Source organism: Hippoglossus stenolepis, chromosome 6, assembly GCF_022539355.2.
Source record: "Hippoglossus stenolepis isolate QCI-W04-F060 chromosome 6, HSTE1.2, whole genome shotgun sequence".
NCBI lineage: Eukaryota > Metazoa > Chordata > Actinopteri > Pleuronectiformes > Pleuronectidae > Hippoglossus > Hippoglossus stenolepis.
This window is the reverse complement of record NC_061488.1, coordinates 14172156-14189423: the sequence shown is the minus strand read 5'-3', so window position 1 is coordinate 14189423 and position 17268 is coordinate 14172156. Positions and strand designations below refer to the sequence as shown.

At 43.8% G+C, this 17268-nt stretch overlaps 1 protein-coding gene across 1 annotated transcript; it reads right to left on the bottom strand.

Moving 5' to 3' along the window:
• Positions 1-650: 650 nt before the first annotated feature.
• Positions 651-7065, bottom strand: adora1b (adenosine A1 receptor b). Its single transcript, XM_035158255.2, has 2 exons — positions 5990-7065; positions 651-4270 (listed from the first exon to the last, which is right to left on the bottom strand). Exons 1-2 carry the CDS (start codon positions 6328-6330, stop codon positions 3469-3471), a joined length of 1143 nt encoding a protein of 380 aa, XP_035014146.1. The 5' UTR covers positions 6331-7065; the 3' UTR covers positions 651-3468.
• Between the last annotated feature and the right edge of the window lie 10203 nt (positions 7066-17268).

Below are 17268 nucleotides of genomic sequence, written 5' to 3'. Positions count from 1 at the left end.
CCAGGAAACTGAGCCAACATGATGAGAATAGCCTCACAGGCTGAATATGTAAAACATTCCAGCAGTTGAACCAGATTATTGATTTGCATTGCTTTCTGGTCAGTATTACATTGCATGAAAGTGCATTCATGTTCAGTGAATTTTTTTTATGGATTCTGGACACGTTATATATGAAAGAGGTGACAGAAGTGAATAAATTGACAGCTTGACTCAGATTACGTGCTCTCTCCAGGAAAATCTTACGTTGCCAGATATTAAAGGAATTCACACACAGAGGAGAGAAATGGGCTGTCAGAGCTGTGACAACTCTCGACTGTTATCCAAGAGCCGCTTTCTGCATTATTGCACCGTGGTAATGAGAATTCTAACAGCGCTGCTGAGCTGCAACAAGGTGCCAATACAAAGTAGAGATATCCGGGGCCTTATGTGTTGATTGCTGTGGGAAAATTATAAATCAGGAAGGGCTTTCTTGTCAAGAGGAGTGAATGGGTAGAAAATATGACTGATATAGTGTTCTGTTTAAAAAAAAACACCTGAATTGATGCACCACGTAGGAGGGTGTTTGTATGAATGAGTGTATCATCAATTTGCAGACAGGAAGTGGTTTTGTAGGAGGGAAAGACTGAAAAGCATTTATCTTTAGACCCGCATTTAATTTCTCGTTTATTCACCTGTGACATGATATCACCTTTTAAGTTAGTATGGCAAAACTGTTTCCAAACAGTCACAGAAACATCAGTACTCATTTCGGAGGCATAATCTTGGGCACCTGATGAATACAAGTCAAATGTTTTCATTGTCTGGCTCTTCATTTGCAAGAGGCTCAAATTTCATCACCAGCCAGAAACAATACACCTAGACTGCAACATGCACCATTGGCAAATGTTTAAGGTTTACCACGTAAACGCAACTTCTACACATCCACTTGTGTAGAACCGTCTGTCTGTCTGTCTGTCTCTACATTTAATGTCAAATAAAGCAACAAACCAAAGCAATGCAGATACATCACTTCAATCGACCCCTTTAGTGAGACCAACTGTTAACATAAAGAATAACAAGTAGTTGTTCTTATGAAATTAGTGCACTCAGAATGTGTCTTCCAGAAGTTGTGTATATCACAACAGTGTCAGGTGAGGGACATTTTTGTTAAATTGTAATAAATACATGTCTGATGCTGAAAATCAGCTGAGACTTTTTCTGTGTTAAACAAGACTGTGTTGTGCCTTAAACCATACAAAGTTTCATAAAGTTGTAGTCACTGCGAGCAGTTACAGTGCAAGATTGGCAAAGAAATACTTGACATCAACAAATAACTTGACATTCTGTATCTACATTTTTACCGGACCAAATGACAACATTTTGAAACCAGGATGTTATTGAAAACATAATCCAACAAGAATGTTATTCAGTAGAGTGGACACCTCCACCAAGGCCCAGCAGTCCTCTTAAATTCAACTGAGCCTCACCAACTTCCACACACTCATTGATATCAGTCCCCACAATGTGCCTGATATGTTACATCAAGATCCATGTATCATTTCCCTGCGAAATGGTGAAAATGTTGAAAGAAGCCCTATGTCGCAATCTTAAAAAAAAGTCCACACAAAAATTGTATGTAATCTTGCTTACAATCAAACAAATCAACCTAGAGACAGGGGTGAAAACATAACCTCTTTGGCAGAAGTAATCAGCATTACGTTTCTTAGCTGTCCAGGGTGTACCCCGCCTCTCGCCCAATGTTAGCTGTGATTGGCTCTAGCTCCCCACGAGACCCCCAAAGGATAAGTGGTAAAGATGATGGATGCATGGATTACATTTCTTGCACATATTTGCTGTTGCAAATTAGCTGCATATAAACAAGATTCCTGGCAGACAGGTTTGGATTGTGTGCTCAGTCCTCACGTTTGCACCACAAGTCATTCATCAAGCTCAGAAAAAACATAAAACAGTGAAACAAATTTGTATTTTCCACTGTCCTATGGGGATCAACATTGTAAAGGATACTTAGAAAAAGAATTAGTTATAGAAAGCACATGATTATCATACATTTATTCATCCACTGTTTTCCTCACATCTGTGATATGTACAGTCTACCTGGCCTGTATGATTTGTAGACAGGTGGTGCGGATTGAATTAAGGTTTCAGTTGACACTGTCACGTCGGTCGTCAAAATGTTCCCTGCTCGTCCCTGACAGAAAGATGTTTGTCAAGACAGCGAGAGAAAATGTCTTACATAAGAGATTGTCACCCACTTAGGAGAACATCAGTGAAACCAGAGCTCGGAGGCTTCACAAGAGACACAACGAAATGACTTTACATTCTTACACAGTCTTTTCTTTTCATGTCAGCGACACTGACCATAGTTTAATCTCTACACACTCCAGTTTGGCTGTATGCAAGAAAAGTTGAGCTTGTAGAGTGGTAAAGATACTCACAATCTTCAGGTTGTCCTTTCTAGTCCAGTCCATCTAATTGAAATACTGAATAAGGCAATGGAAGCCACTGTCTCTAGTGGTCAGTTGTGATAAGGTTATTATCAGTCCACGTGGGGGGAGCAGAAAAAACACAAGAAACAAAAAGCCCGCTCATAGCACCAGCTGGCAAGGAGGCTGGATAAACAGGGGCTTTAAGTGCATCTTGTCTCTCTCCCCTGTGACTTGCTTTCGTCTTGCAGACACGAGTTTCCTGCACGCAGCTTCTAAAAGGTTAGAACCTCCCATTCCCTCCAGCTGTTTGTTTCTTATCCCTGGCCACCTCCGTTTTAATGGATCCTTGCTGTTGGGTGACTGAAGGTCTCCGCTCCAGTGGGGAAGAGTTATGGGAGGAAAAGACATGCACACGGCCTCGCTGCAGAGAAATATATCCCCATAGTGCTACTTGCTCTGCCACTGTTGTGCTATTAAGACCCTGAAGAAGTGATGAGCATTCACAGCTGTGCTGCCACAGTCTCCTATTTACATTATTATTACATTCATGTTCTTCAGCCACTGTCAGTTGAAACACACACACAGTATTACAGTAGTAAGATGATCCTGCTCCACACTGAACTCATGAATGTTCATTCTACAGCAAGTTTGGATAATCTGATACTGAGCAACCACAATAACTTACATTGCACGTTTTTGTAATGTTCACACCAAGTTGTTTCACCAAAAGGAACCAAACTGTTAAAGCTTAATATCTTCAGTCCGTTACTAAGATAGACGCTGTCACTGTCAATACAGCTTCCATTATTGCGAAGGTTTATAAATACCCTTTTTGCCTTGTTTTTCTTTTCTCACCAAACCCTCAGTAAATCCTCTCCTCCTGAGATAAAGATAAATGACCTTCCTGTATTTATTATCCAAGTCCTTTCAGTCACTTCATCGCAGCGCTTCAGACTCCTCACTACATTCAGGTGAGGAGCGAGCCAATGCATGTGTACTGATCATTACTTTTTCAGCCCAGTAATCAGTTCCATCCCTTGGCTTAGACTGTGTTCTGCTCCAGTGAGGGTGGATGCTCTTTGGGCTGCTGCAGTGGTTCGGGCCTCTGGTTCTGCTGCTGCTCCTGCTGCTCAGGTGGAGACTGCAGCTGTTGTGGTGGATCAGACTTAGGGACTTCCTTCTGCGGTGACAGGGCCTGCAGTGGCTCTGGATTGGGCATCTCCTTCCTGTCGCTGGGCTGAATCTCCAGAGCTGGCGTGTCCTTGCAGCAGAAGTACTGATACCAGATTTTCCGGAAGGCTGTGCGGAACTTCTTGATGCGAAAAGCGTAGATGATTGGGTTGACAGCGGAGTTGCCGTGGGTGAGCAGGATGGCGATGTAGATGAAGACCATGGGCTTCTTGCAGTCAGGGCAGAAGAGTGTGATGCAATTGATGATGTGGAGGGGGAGCCAGCTGACAGCAAAGAGAAAGAGGACCAGAGCCAGGGATTTAGCAAGATTCAGCTCCTTGTTGTAGTATTTGTTGGGGTCGGTGTGGCTGGTGGTGAACTTCTTACTGTTCAGTTGCTTGTGGATCATGTAGAAGATCTCTGCATAGATAACCAGCATGAGGAGCAGGGGCGGCAGCACCCAGCTGAAGAAGTTAAAATACACCATGTAGTCCATGCTGATGACATTTTCAAACTGGCAGGTGATAATGAGGTTGGAGCTGTTCAAGCCGTCCTGCTGGAGGCGCCTCAGGTTGTTCCAGCCCAACATGGGTGTGAGGCCCACGATGAAAGCCACCGTCCAGCACACCACCACTGCCAGCCCCGCTCGCCGAGGGGTCACCACCTGCTTGTACCTGCAGGAGCAAACAACACAGCCTCATGTCAGCACTTTCTCGCACAGCACTCCCGGGGAGAGCGAGCTTTCTCTTCTGCCTCGATTTTCATTTTTTGGCAGTGTCCATGTATTGACAAAAAGCGAGATTCAGAGGAAAGAGCTATCATTTAGAGCAAAAACCCCTGGACTCCCTCCACAAAGCTTCTTGCAGGATATTTCCGCTTGAACAAGCCAGCCTCTGAAAACCCTTGTCAGTCAACCTTGCCCTTTTCAGCTCTGCTGGGTTTCATACTTCTTTCGTTCAGAGGAAAACTGAATTATAGTTGGCAAAAGTCAATATCATCTACTAATTTACAACAGCAGCACGAAAAATACAAGCTGCAGTGTTTGGCATGCTACAACCGCCTTTCATTGTTAACAGTGTTTATGGATAAGAAGCAGGGGGTAGAGGAAGGTCGAAGATGCAGAGGCACTAAAATCTTATCACCGCTTGTGACACAGAGGGAGACTCAGCCTTATACTTGCCTACAGCCAGAGAGGAAAACAGTTATCTGATCCGGCATGTTTGGAAAGTGTGAAACAATTAATTCCTCTTGGATAGTGAATGGTTGATATGTTTTAATTGTAAGGGAAACACTAGTAACGATAACCTCAGCTTTGTTTAAGTATAGCCTGAGAAAAAGGCTTTCATAGGTTCTGTGGGCTGGAATATAGTATTGATTAGGGATGCATGTGTTAAGTTGTGTCTACGTCTGAAGATCGTTTTTCACACTGAGCCTGGAGACCGGCCTGCTCGGAAAAAGATCAGATAATGATCTAACAGAGAGTATGGCAAAAAAGAAAGAAAGAGGAACGTTAGTGCTTCGTGAACTGAGAAGCTGATGTTTGATTTGAATAACATGTGCAAGGCATCGTTGTCGTAGTGATGAAGCTTGTTATGACAGACACATCTATATGTACGAAGCTGTTTTATACAAATGAGACTAAAAAGCTAAAATGCATGATAAAAGTGCTATCATGTACCTGGAAGACCTTCTGGTGTCTTAGACATGAGATTAAAGTCTGAGGCCCTCACAGACAATATTCCGAGACAATATATTCCCTCTATTCTACTACAGGCTTATCTGTGGAGCCTTTCAGCTCCACTGCTCAGCCTTTTGTTTCAGCCTGGCATGAGAAACCACCGCTGGTGCTGTGCATCCGATACAGAAAGGGGTAGACTGAACAGCGTTGACAGCAAACCTGACCTCTTTTGTTTCCTCCAGAAACACAAGAAGAGATTCGTGTGAATACAACATCCCTCCCAAACCCCGAAACGTTCTAAATCTGTCACTATCTTACTGTTCCACACATATTAGAGATCCTGAGGAGGGAGGCACTAATCAGAGCTGTTAGGTGATCAGCCATGTTCTGGTTAGCTGTCATGTCAGGACTGGTGAGTCACATATATGTGCAGGTAAAGGGACTGGCATCCTGTGAAGTGAAACAAGACCCATGAGGGAAGCAATGCCTACAGCACAGGAGCTGTGTGTGACTTCTGCTCTGTGTGCTTGTGTGTGTGTGTGTGTGTGTGTGTGTGTGTGTGTGTGTGTGTGTGTGTGTGAGAGAGAGAGATAGAGCGAAGGCTTGCACATAAAATAATTATAATCAAATATCATCATCATCAGGATCATCTTTTCATGTGGCACATCCATGTCTCTCCACATAATGTGCATGTGCTGTGAAGTCCCCATATTACCTGGTCGGGATCTTGACCCTGAGATAGCGGTCAATTGCAATGGCCAGGAGGGCGAGGATTGAACTTTGCGTCAGCACCAGCACCGTGCACGCCACGAGCAGGCAGCTGTAAAAGTGAGTCTGAAGTCCGATGCTGATGGTGATGGCCAGGGGGATGACGAGGGCGCCCACCGCAATATCCGCCAGAGCCAGAGAGACGATGAAGCAAAACGTGTTATCTCGCAGCGACTTGTTAATTTTCACCGCCCAGACCACCATCACGTTCCCGATCACAGACGCGACCGCGATCACCACCTCCATCCCGATGTAGAGCGACTGCGCTGAGAGAAGTGCCCCGGGCATCCTCGCAAAAGCCCCTATGTCCTTAATGATGAGAATAAGATTGATTTCAGTGAAGCCGACTGTGCGCTTTTGTGCGTAAAACTGTTTTCCAAACGAGGTGTGCGTCCATCACTTCGGTTATAAGTTGCAGGGGGAAGAATCCAGTAATTGTTTACAAGGGAATAAAAGCGTTAAGAAGCAGCAAATCTGAGGATGAAGGCTTTTTCCTTTGCAGCAGGTGTTGAGGTCTGCAGGCTGCTGTGTTGTGCGTCGCTCCTGCTTCTCTGCGCCCTGCGTGCGCCTCCGCTTGGCCGAATACACCTGCCCCGTGCACCGAGGGCAGCGTCCGTCCCCCGCGCTCCTGCTCATCCAGTGGAGGGCTTTGTCTTCAGCTGCGGTTTAATTAAAAAAAAAGCAGCTCTTTAGCAAAGCAAATGAGATATAGTGGACAAAAGGCACAGTTGCAGCTCCATGCACGCACAGGCAGACAGGCAGGCAGGCGGGTACTCCCTCCTTCTCTCTCCCCCTTGTTGCGATCTCGGTAAGAACAATGATGCAGAAATAGCAGAAAGGCGATTTTTCTCCTCTCTTTGTATGTTCCTTTCAGATTTGCTGTCTGCGGGACATATAGGCCTCCTCACTAATCCCGGTCCCACTCGATACTGATCTATTTGATGTGGTGGTGGGCGCCACAGCCTCATGTTCGGTGCAGAAATATAAATGGTGCAGCTGGAGCCTTCTGCGGGACTGTCCCAAGGAAGTCAGGTAGTGCCGAGTTCATCCACCTACTCCCACTTGTTTTCACGCCTTACTCCCACACCCTTGCACATGTTTGTGAACCTTGCTCACCATTGTTCAGATAAGAGGCCAGGAAGTGAAGTGCCAGGCAGAACAATAATACAGATAAAGGTATTTAAAATGGCAGCAATCATTGTGGCATAGTTACTGAGTGACAAAGAAATGAGTCAACAGTGGTGCAATTGATTTAACAATTCACAGCCCACTTGTTTTCCTGACTTAGCCAATAACTTACACTTCATTTAATTCAATTCAAAACACCTATAAGAGAAGAAAAAGAGATATTCAGGTGATTCTAAATATATCTTCAAAGACCTCCACTCAGAGCTTGAAGCCTCCAAACTAATGGGAAATCTACAGCAAGGTTTGGAAACCTTACGACGGATATAGACTTATTGATCAGCCAGGTCTGTGAAAAGAATTTCCTGCCTCCGACTCTGAACATTCTGGAACAGGACAGCAGTGACACAATAAGCCATCCTGTCACTCCCTGAAAAACCCCAAATGAACCTTAGGCAACATCCATACTAATACGTTTTGGTTTGAAACCACATTTGAAACCACATTAACAAACGTAAATGTTTGGAAACAATGACTAGTAGACACTCATAACCGCTTGCTGATTGGGTCTTTTTTCCGGACATGACGTGTTGCCTTCCCTGACATGACCCTATCACATGACCCCCTTTCGAAAGACAACAACCGGCATTACCCTTGAATAGCAGTGGAGAATGCAACATGGATGATTAATCACAAGGGTTGCTGACCCTGTTGTCTTTGCTGACAGCTGCTGTGAAGTTAAGTTCTGCCAGTGTCAATGACACAACTGCTTCAATGTGTAGGAGATGGGCTATTATTCGAGCAATTTGTGTGTTCACAGGAACACACCTAACATGCCTTCCTGTTTACACTGGCACGAGCATGCCCAGTGTATGCGAGTGGTCACGTGATAGCTGAGCGTGTCATGGTCGAGGATTAAATCTGATACAGACCCAATACGCCTTTTTTCAAATGAAAATGATGTAGCCTTAAACAGCCAAGTACTGAAAACATACAGGAGAAAACAACAGCACTGGTGTCTTGGGCCTTTTTCCGCTGGGGTTCAAAGGTCAACAACAGGCAGCAGCGTGAGCTCTGACCATGGCATGGATCTCTGTTTTTCACATCCAGGCAGGAATGACTGCTGGATGTAAGGGGGTCCCAGGTGGTGCGTGACTGTGTTCGCTCACTGTTCCTCATGTAAGATGCAGGAGAGGGGAAGTCGAGAGTATCTGCTGAGCGTCGGCATGTGATTCAGAGTGAGACAAAAACAAATGGCGAAGTAGGGTAATACTGTGGTCGTGAGTTCACACCTGCAGGCACTGTGATGGACGGCCAACAGTTAGCAGAAGCTCCAGTGAAGACAGCTTCCATCTGTGGCCAGCGTCACGGTCGGAGGCATTAGCGTGAGGTATGAGGTCAGCCAACATGCACAGAGGAAGGAAGCAGCCATATGGTCTCGTTGCAGTGATTGGCACAGGACCCGCTTTTGACATTTTAATGAGCATATCATTGTTTCAGCATAACACATGAGAAATCTGTCATTATGGAGCAAATGCTGTGAGATAACACACTTGGGCTGAAAAAAACAGAGAGATTTTTAATGTTTTCACCTTAAATTAGGAATCAGTCTTTATGACAGCCACTGTTATATTGAGTCAAGCCTCAGTTGAGAGTAGGCACAGGGTTCTGGAAATAGTATTACTCCATCATCTCAGACTGTTGTTTTCTCAATGTTTCTTTTAGCAGCTTAGAGACTCAGAGCTCGGAGCACGGCCATGCTCTACACGCGGAGAAGCCAATACCTCACGATGCTGTTTGTGCTTGTCAGTTCAACCGGACAATGTGAAAGAAGTAAAACTATCCTAAAATAACTTCATCCCAGCAAGGTTTGAATTTCAACAACCCTGAAGTTCTTCTTAGGCAGACAATTCACTTACAATAGCTGCCTTGTTCACAGAGCCTGGAGATAAGGAAAGGCTTCACTAAATGTTTGTCAGATTTTGCCACTCGGGGCCATTGAGGCCAGTGAAGTGCAGTGTGCATCAGTTTTATGAAACAGATTCTACAGTTCAGTGCTCTTTTCCTGACTGAGCCCAGAATCAAAGATATCTCAGCAACTATACAAATCCACAATTTATGTGTGGCCTTCAAAAAAACCACTATCGGAGCTTTTGATGTGTAAAAAAGACGCTGTTAGGTTATTAGGTTAACTGGCTCTTAGCAAAACCTCTTCATTGAACCTAAATCATCCAGGAAGATGACATAGAAATCCCTCTAATGGGCACAGGCACACTGGGAAATCCTGACAGCTTGTAACGCACATCAACCTTAGTACACTGACAATTTATACGAAGGCCTGAACTGCCTGGACGGAGAAACCAAGCACTGAGCCATGTCCGTATTCAAATGAGAAAAGATCACATAGCGTCCTCCTCCCCAGTGTCTTCTCTGCTGAACTGGCTTAAAGAACTATATTGCTCAGTCATTAGAAAAAAAGCCCCATTGATGAACAGCAGTGGTGTTCTCAGTGGACGGATGAACCAGACGGCAGACAACATTATTAAAACTGACAAAGGCTTGGGACCTCGTCCTATTAGCCAGGACTCCTTCCAAGAAAACAGTTTAAACATTTCAAATTAGACCGGACACACTGAGGAATAAAGGTGCAGCGTTATTATACGGGACACTGCAGGGGGAAAAAACACACATGATGGATAGCCTGGGCTCCGTTGTTTAGAAAACCTTCCATGCAAATCTCAGATAGAGAGCAGAATGTGAGAGCACTCAAGCTTTCGTGTATTCCCTGGACAATCCAACAGGCACCCTGATAGCTGCTAAACTAATACAGGTGCTGGGAATTTGTGGTCCTCTGTAATTTATATTGAGACTGGCTCAAAAGAAAAAAGAGAAAAACAGATATGTTCCAAAGCATATTCATCTTTTCCATACTAATTATTTTCTCAAACAAACAGCAATCAATTCACCTTATTACTTCTACACAACTAAAATAAATTGCTATAAAGGTAATGGTGGATATTAGCAAGATCATCTGTATACACATGGAACATGAGAACAGGAATAATAGATTTCAGTGCTGAATCGATGACTGCATGGAAAGACACATTACTCATTTCATTCCAGGGCAAATACAATTTTTATATTTTCTTCGATATCATCCAGACTGACAAGAATAATAAATACATATTGCTAATGTGGGGTAAAAACAACCGTATACTGAGGAAAGTAATGTTTTCCAACCGTGTGGGCACATGCTGGTGTAAGGGCTCCTCTCAGCGCTGCCAGCTGGCCGCTCCACATCGTCTCACCTGCTCATGGCCCATAATGAGTCTGGGAAATTAAGCACTACACTCGCTTGAAGCTTGAAGGTGAAAATGAAAAATGTCAACAGCTAGTTGTCATTCTGAAGAGAGTCGGCCTTTTTTTTGAGCTCCAGGTGGTTACCTCTTCCTGAGGTGGCTGGCAATGAAAACACTGTGTTCAAGGTGTCCATGGAGCCGAGAGGAGCACTTGGTATGCGTTGCTAAGCAATGATATTATTTTACCCCGTCCTGATGAAAACGCCTGCAGTGTATATAAGCTCATAGATGTTCACGTGCATGAAGGGGCACTGCACTTCAGTTTGAGTTAGTTTCAGGGATTGAAAATATGGTCATCCTCCAATAGAGGCCACGGGCAGCTAGTTAGCTTAGCATAGCAGTGGAAGGGGGGGGAAACAGCTAGCCTGGTGACAAAATCCACTGACCAGGATTACTCAAAAACTACTGAACTGATTTCCATGAGAGTTTGTGAAGGGGTGGGTTATGACCCATGCAGGATAATATTGATGTTTAGGGGGTAGGTATCAATGAGTGTGTGCGATTCCTCGCATTTCCAGATAAATATCTGAATCTAGTGCATTTAAATGTGGTTTTATCTGCGTTTAGGCTATTTTCAGCCACCATATGGTAACAAATAGGGCCAGAAACTGGGAACTACCACCAATATGTAGCTGAGAAACGTAATGTGGCCTTAGCGATGAGGCTTGTTTTAAGGGAAATGTTGGGACTTGGCAGAGGTATGTGCTCTACTGAGTGCAATCCTAGTTCATACTAAAACCAAATACTTTATTATTTAGAAATCACATCCACCCATTCACACACAAACCAATACAGAAATACACTTTCTCTATCACACACCATACAATGTCGGCAAAGCCATCAAGGCCAATTTGGGGTTTGGTATCTGGGATTGAACCACCAACCTTCTGGTTTGTGGAGCTGGCCCCAATACGGTCACTTAATTGCTAGGGATCACACAAGCAAGATGATAATTAGTGAGGTCTATATTGCTGTGTTAGATTTCTGTTTGTATGATTTCTGTTTGTATGACTTCAAGCCAAAGTTTCTTCTCATTTAACTTTTTCAGAGTATAACTTTAACTATATCTGTCCTGTAAGATATTTTCATGTGATAGAAGGCTTGCATGCAATATATCTGTTTGTATGTTATGTCTGTACATATTCAGGTATGTTGCTTCAAGATTATTTGTTCTCCTTCTGAAGGTTTCCTCAGTTGGACATATAAGGGGATTCCCAAGTGTGTTTCCTTCCCCGTGTGCTAAACTGTGAAGAAGAGGGCGACTCCAACTGAAACCCAAACCCCAGAGCTCCCTCATGCAGCTCTGTGGGGAGGGCATCTCTACGTCATCCAACTCTTTGCCCCAAATAAGATTACGGTGCATAAAATACTGAGCCTCTGAAACGTTCCACTGTATCTCCCACGACGCCGCTCTACATCCGTCTGCACACAGAAAAACAGTCGCTTTCTGATTCTCTCAAAGTAAAATGTGTAACACGGCCATACCTTGGATGTTGAGATGTTCAATATTCAGTGAGCGTTGCACTGAGCTGCTGCTCCCACAGATGATTTTGCTGTAGCCTTCAAACCTTTCACAGATTTGCATACAGAGCTATATCTAATTATGTGTTGCTCTGTGCTATTTTTCACATCACTTAAATTTGCCCCCGTGTCCCGGGTACAGCCGATGCTAACCCTGTAGAGAAGATTTATGATTAGCTTCAATTTCTCCTCATGGCTGCGCACATATCGAAAGGGGTCTGGATAATGAGGAGGAATGTTTAATGTCTTTTCCCAACATGTGCTCCTGTTACTGCTGCATAACAATAATTGGAAGCACTTTAACACCAGCATGTACAGTAACGTACCGCCCATGATCACAGCTTAGACATGAAATATTGATGCTTTATGTTATATCAGCCGTTGATTGCCATTTTCTAATTTGTCAACAAAGATGGTAATTAGGGGGAGAACAATGTGTAATGGCACAGGGGCTGCATAAACAAGTCTCACAATACAATTAGATCACTTTGAATTCAGAGGAAGCGAGAGGAATAAAGCTAGACCTGAATAACTGTAGTCAGCGTTGCCCTTTGAAATCAGACTCTTGTTTTGCGCTTCAACAGCAGTGAACTCGCTCTCTGCGCCAAATATGGAGGCAGCACAAAAGAAACTGGTGGAGTTCCAGCGAAAGAGAAGGATAATATAATTAGTTTGAGGAGTAGGAGAGAGGCATCAGTTAGGATCAGATAGATGAGAAAGCAGATGAAAGGAAATGAAGGGAGAGGTGGAAAAATGTGTGGGTTAATGACAAATCTCCGAAACTAATCTATTTCTAGAGGTGTGGTCAATCCAATCAAAGGACTTCCTGTGGCCTCTTGAGCATTTATCTCTTCCGAATGTGTCTTTAAAGCCACGTCCGTTGTCTGCCCACTTTGCTGCGATGTTACTTTGAAAAGACTCTTTGCAAAACTGGATCCTGAGGAGTAAAAAGAAAACTGGGTCAAACGTATAGTTTTGGTTCCCTGTGATGCTCCAGCTCCTCTTTCATGTTGGGTCAGTGATTTTGGAGGTTGTCGGGATCCAGTGGTGTAAAAGACAGGATCAATAATAAAGTCTAATTCTATAGCGGAGTACATCAAGAGGCTTCACTATTCAGTATGCAGTCTGTGTACTGAAGACTGTTTGAATTGTGGACGTTTGTTCCAATTGCTCTAATGCAAAATAAAATTGGGCTGGGACCATGGATTGGTCCGGGTCTATCATGCACAACAGTTTGGCTGCCACTAATCAGACGCTGGCAGACGATGGGGAATGATGGATCATACGCAAACATGTTCTCGTTGCTGCTGATTAGACGGGTTGGACGCATTTTAATCCCCTAAATTACTCTGATTTGTGTGCCTCAGTGTTTGTCTGATTGTCTACAGCTTGTTTCGTGCATGATGAAGTGGATGTCGATGACTTGATTTGGACAAAAAAATCATCCCCTTCATTGCTGTGATCTATTGTTTTCTAAAAACTGCCCTGATTGGCCTAAGTAGGCACAGAAGTGTTTGTTTTTTGAGCTTGGGCGAAGACGTTTTGTTGCCAAAGTGCATCCATTTGATTATTCTGGGAAGAAAACTTACTGTGAATCAAAATCAATTTCAGCCAATGCAGTATTTATTTATCTATTTAGTTAGTGACCCTACCTGTGACCCTCTGCGTTTCCATTAGGTTTCCATTTTTATAGTGTTCATTATCAATACAAAAACCCTATTGAGATCTATTGATTTGTTGACCCCTTGGCCTCAAACGATTTGACTAATCCTGAATAACTATTGCCTCCAGCTATACTGACTATAGAAATCATAGGATTTCCGTTTCTTTCAGATTGAGAGCAGAACCTATTGATTTTGCATTCAGATTTTTTATTGCTTTCACTCAAAACCCAGAGCTCACACTCAAACAGCCACTGCTTGTACTAGGATTTACTCTGCTGGTTGTTTGGACAGATTTCCTTCGCTCAAGCTTAATTCAGCTCCTCTCTTGGTGCTCATGCTGCTTCAGTGCTCTTGGATTATTTTTATGTGTGCGCTTGGATTTGTTGGTCTGTCAAAATTATTCATTGCAAGGTGTAGTGTTGACAAAGGAAATTGCCCCTCCCTCGTTGTGGGTGCGTTAGCTTTACATGAAGAGTCCCTTTAGCTCCTTTAACCGCGTGCATGCCGTTTTATTTACACAGCTAACACGGCAGAAAAAATTAAAGAGCGGAGGAGAAATCCGAGAACAGACGTTTCACGCGCACACAGATGCAACGTGAGAAGCTGGAGCGCAGGAAATCTGTCCAAGCAAGCGCACGATTAGAGCACAAGCAGAGCAAATCTAAGGACAAGCAGGGGCTATTTAAATGCAAGTGCAGGGTTTTGAGTGAAAGCGTTACAAAAACTGAACATGAAATCAATGAGCCCTGCTCTCAAACTGAAAGATCACTCCTAAATAAAGACAGGGAAAAAAACAAAAGGATTACGCTTCCATGGCTTCTTGGGTGGAAATGATTCAGAGTCTCTCTTTACTGCATCTGTCACACATCTGTACATGAGGAAGATGTGTCGCCCATTCTCCTTAAAACAACCCCCCAACAACCCTCGGGGGGATTTGCTGGTGTATATAAGACCCGCCTCAAGACCAACATCTGCACTGCCGACAGAATTCACGAGGCAGGATACTTTTGCTTCATTGAATGTGCGCTGCATTCCCACTGCATGCCAACCTGCATGGGTCACTGCAGCACTTTTCCTCTTCACCACCTCTCAGTCATTAGAATCCTCCGAGTTATGTGGGTCCTCTGAAGCTTTTGATATATCCGACACATGGAGTTAACACTGTGGGCACGACAGCATCTTCTTACGTTTGCAGCCTCCAGCAGTGACAAGTCCCAATGAATAAGACATTGTGTTTTGTGCAAGACGCAGTCCGCCTGCCTTGTTTTTCTACTCCTATTCTCCCAATAAAAACAAAAAAGAGAGAACATAGCTGCATGGTCCAGAACGCAATATTCTCTTTGGTCTCTCCATTAAAATTGAACCGCCTGGGGGAAAGAGAATATTACTATCTGCAATATTTGAAAACAAACCACCACTTGAGTCAGAGAGGAGGAAAAAAGGCGTGCAGATGTAGTTTTACACGACGACACGTTTCCTCCTTGTCAGATTTATACAGCATGTGCATGTCCACCCCCTTAACGCTCCCTGTAAGAGACACTGAAAATTCATCCTAGAGGTTGTCTTTAACTTCTGCCACCCTGAGTTCCTCTCAATCATCTGAGGCCTGAGTGGAGGCAAGATAGTTTATTACTGTGATAAATCCCTGCACTGCAGGGGCCATTTGCCATTTCCATTCAAGTGCAATATTGCCAATTAAGGAAATTGTTGGTTCTGGGATTATAAAGCACCATTTTGGAGAATTACTAGTTGACACAGATGGGAGCGCTAAATATTGGAGCCACAACAGGAAATAATTACAGCAATGTGAAATGCATTAATTCTCACTTATGTGTGTGGATGTGGGAAAACGCCAGGCAATAAAACTTCTGCAATGTGAGCGCTTGTGTCACAGAGTGAGGGGATAGAATCCCAGTGAAATATGAGGATGCATTATTAACTTGCAGAGAGGAGTGAGTACAGGCATCATTTTAGTCTGTCATTTGAACTGTGATGATTAAATTATCAAGGCAATCATGTGGTGCACTGTGCCCTGCATCTTTGAACCGAGATACACTTCACCGGCTTCAGCTTTGACGGATTTAATGTGAGCGGGTTTTCATTAGCTTCATTAACAGTTAAATTGAGGAGTTTTAGCATCAAGGCACCCGAGTGCAGCTCCTGATTAGGATTAGGATGTAAACAATGATGTAGCTGGTCATCATTTAACTTGATTTAGTTTCCACTGATGTTCAAGCCATCCATCAATCCATCCGACCATTGATTTAAATTGATTCTGGATGATTTGTGTACAATTTGCAAGGTTCTCGGTGGCAGTTCTGTGAGCTATTCCTCCTAAGTCACCGATGAATATTCACCAACACGTTGCCCCACATTGAGTGTAGATTGATGTGACTGCTCCCCACTCAGAGGTTACAGTATACATACAGTATGTGTTGCAAGTTGCTACATGGCTTTGCATGTTCATAAGAAATTCTCTCTGATTACTTCTTGACCCACAGTGCTTGTGACAGCCGTGCAAAAGCTCTTGATTAAATGCTTTGTTCAGAGTCAAATGCATTCCTTATGCACTGGTGCATGCGTCCTCCATCATCTCCCACCCTCCATATGGGAATTTGTGTGTTTCTATGGCAACAGATATGGGAACGAATGCATTGTAAACATTTTCAGTTGAGAAAACATTTGCAGTGTTTAGTGATACAATCACTCAAAGAGACTGAAGTCACACTCAGTTCTTATTAACTGCAGTGAAGTCAAGCTGGAGGTTTTCTGTGGAAAGGAGCAGGGACTGCATTTCCAAAACCACTCAGTTTGCATTTTGTCCCTCATTTGCCCCAAAACCTTTTAACCCAGGCATGTGGAGCGTGGCTGCAAACAACTTAAATGTTTTATGCCTGGGCAATCCCAGTCTGTTCACACAGTCCTGGAGAGACTGAGTAAGGCCTGTGAAAAGAAATAAAGTGAGAAGGTGAGGTGGTCTTCAGGGATCAAGACCTCATATTTGCAGGTGTGTATGGGTCCATTAAGAATCACATAGACGGTGGGTTGTTGAAAGAAGAAACCAGGCCAAATATGAGGACTGCTGCCTGGTGGGATACAAAAAAAGCAGAACCTGTCATTAAATGTGACGCAGTGAGGAAAGAAAGGTAAGTGAACCACCTCAGGATTCAGCCAGAACTGCTGTCACTGGAAAAAAAACCAACATTGGCATTTACTTTAAATGACAGCTGAGTTTCCAGTGGCTATTGGAGTGCCCGTGCCTCATTACACAGAGCGAGAGAGAGAAAGAAACAGAGTTTATCGGTCACCACAGAGAGCCGCTGGAATGCATTAAGGACACTCCGCGCCTCAAAACCGATCAGTGTTAACGCTGGCAGCAGACAAACTGCTGACGGACTCAGTGTTCCTAAAGCAGATGTGTTACAAGGCTGTGAAACCAGCCAGTGGCATATTCCTCTCCATTTGCATATTCATGTGCAGGAATTGATTCTGTCTGACACAACAGAACACAGACACACACATGCATGCACACACACACACACACACACACACACACA

Coding starts and splice junctions, on each gene's coding strand:
- adora1b (XM_035158255.2), bottom strand. CDS start 6,330: ATGCCCGGGGCACTTCTCTCAGCGCAGTCGCTCTACATCGGGATGGAG. Junction 4,271..5,989: donor AGGGTCAAGATCCCGACCAG/GTAATATGGGGA, acceptor TTGCTCCTGCAG/GTACAAGCAGGTGGTGACCC.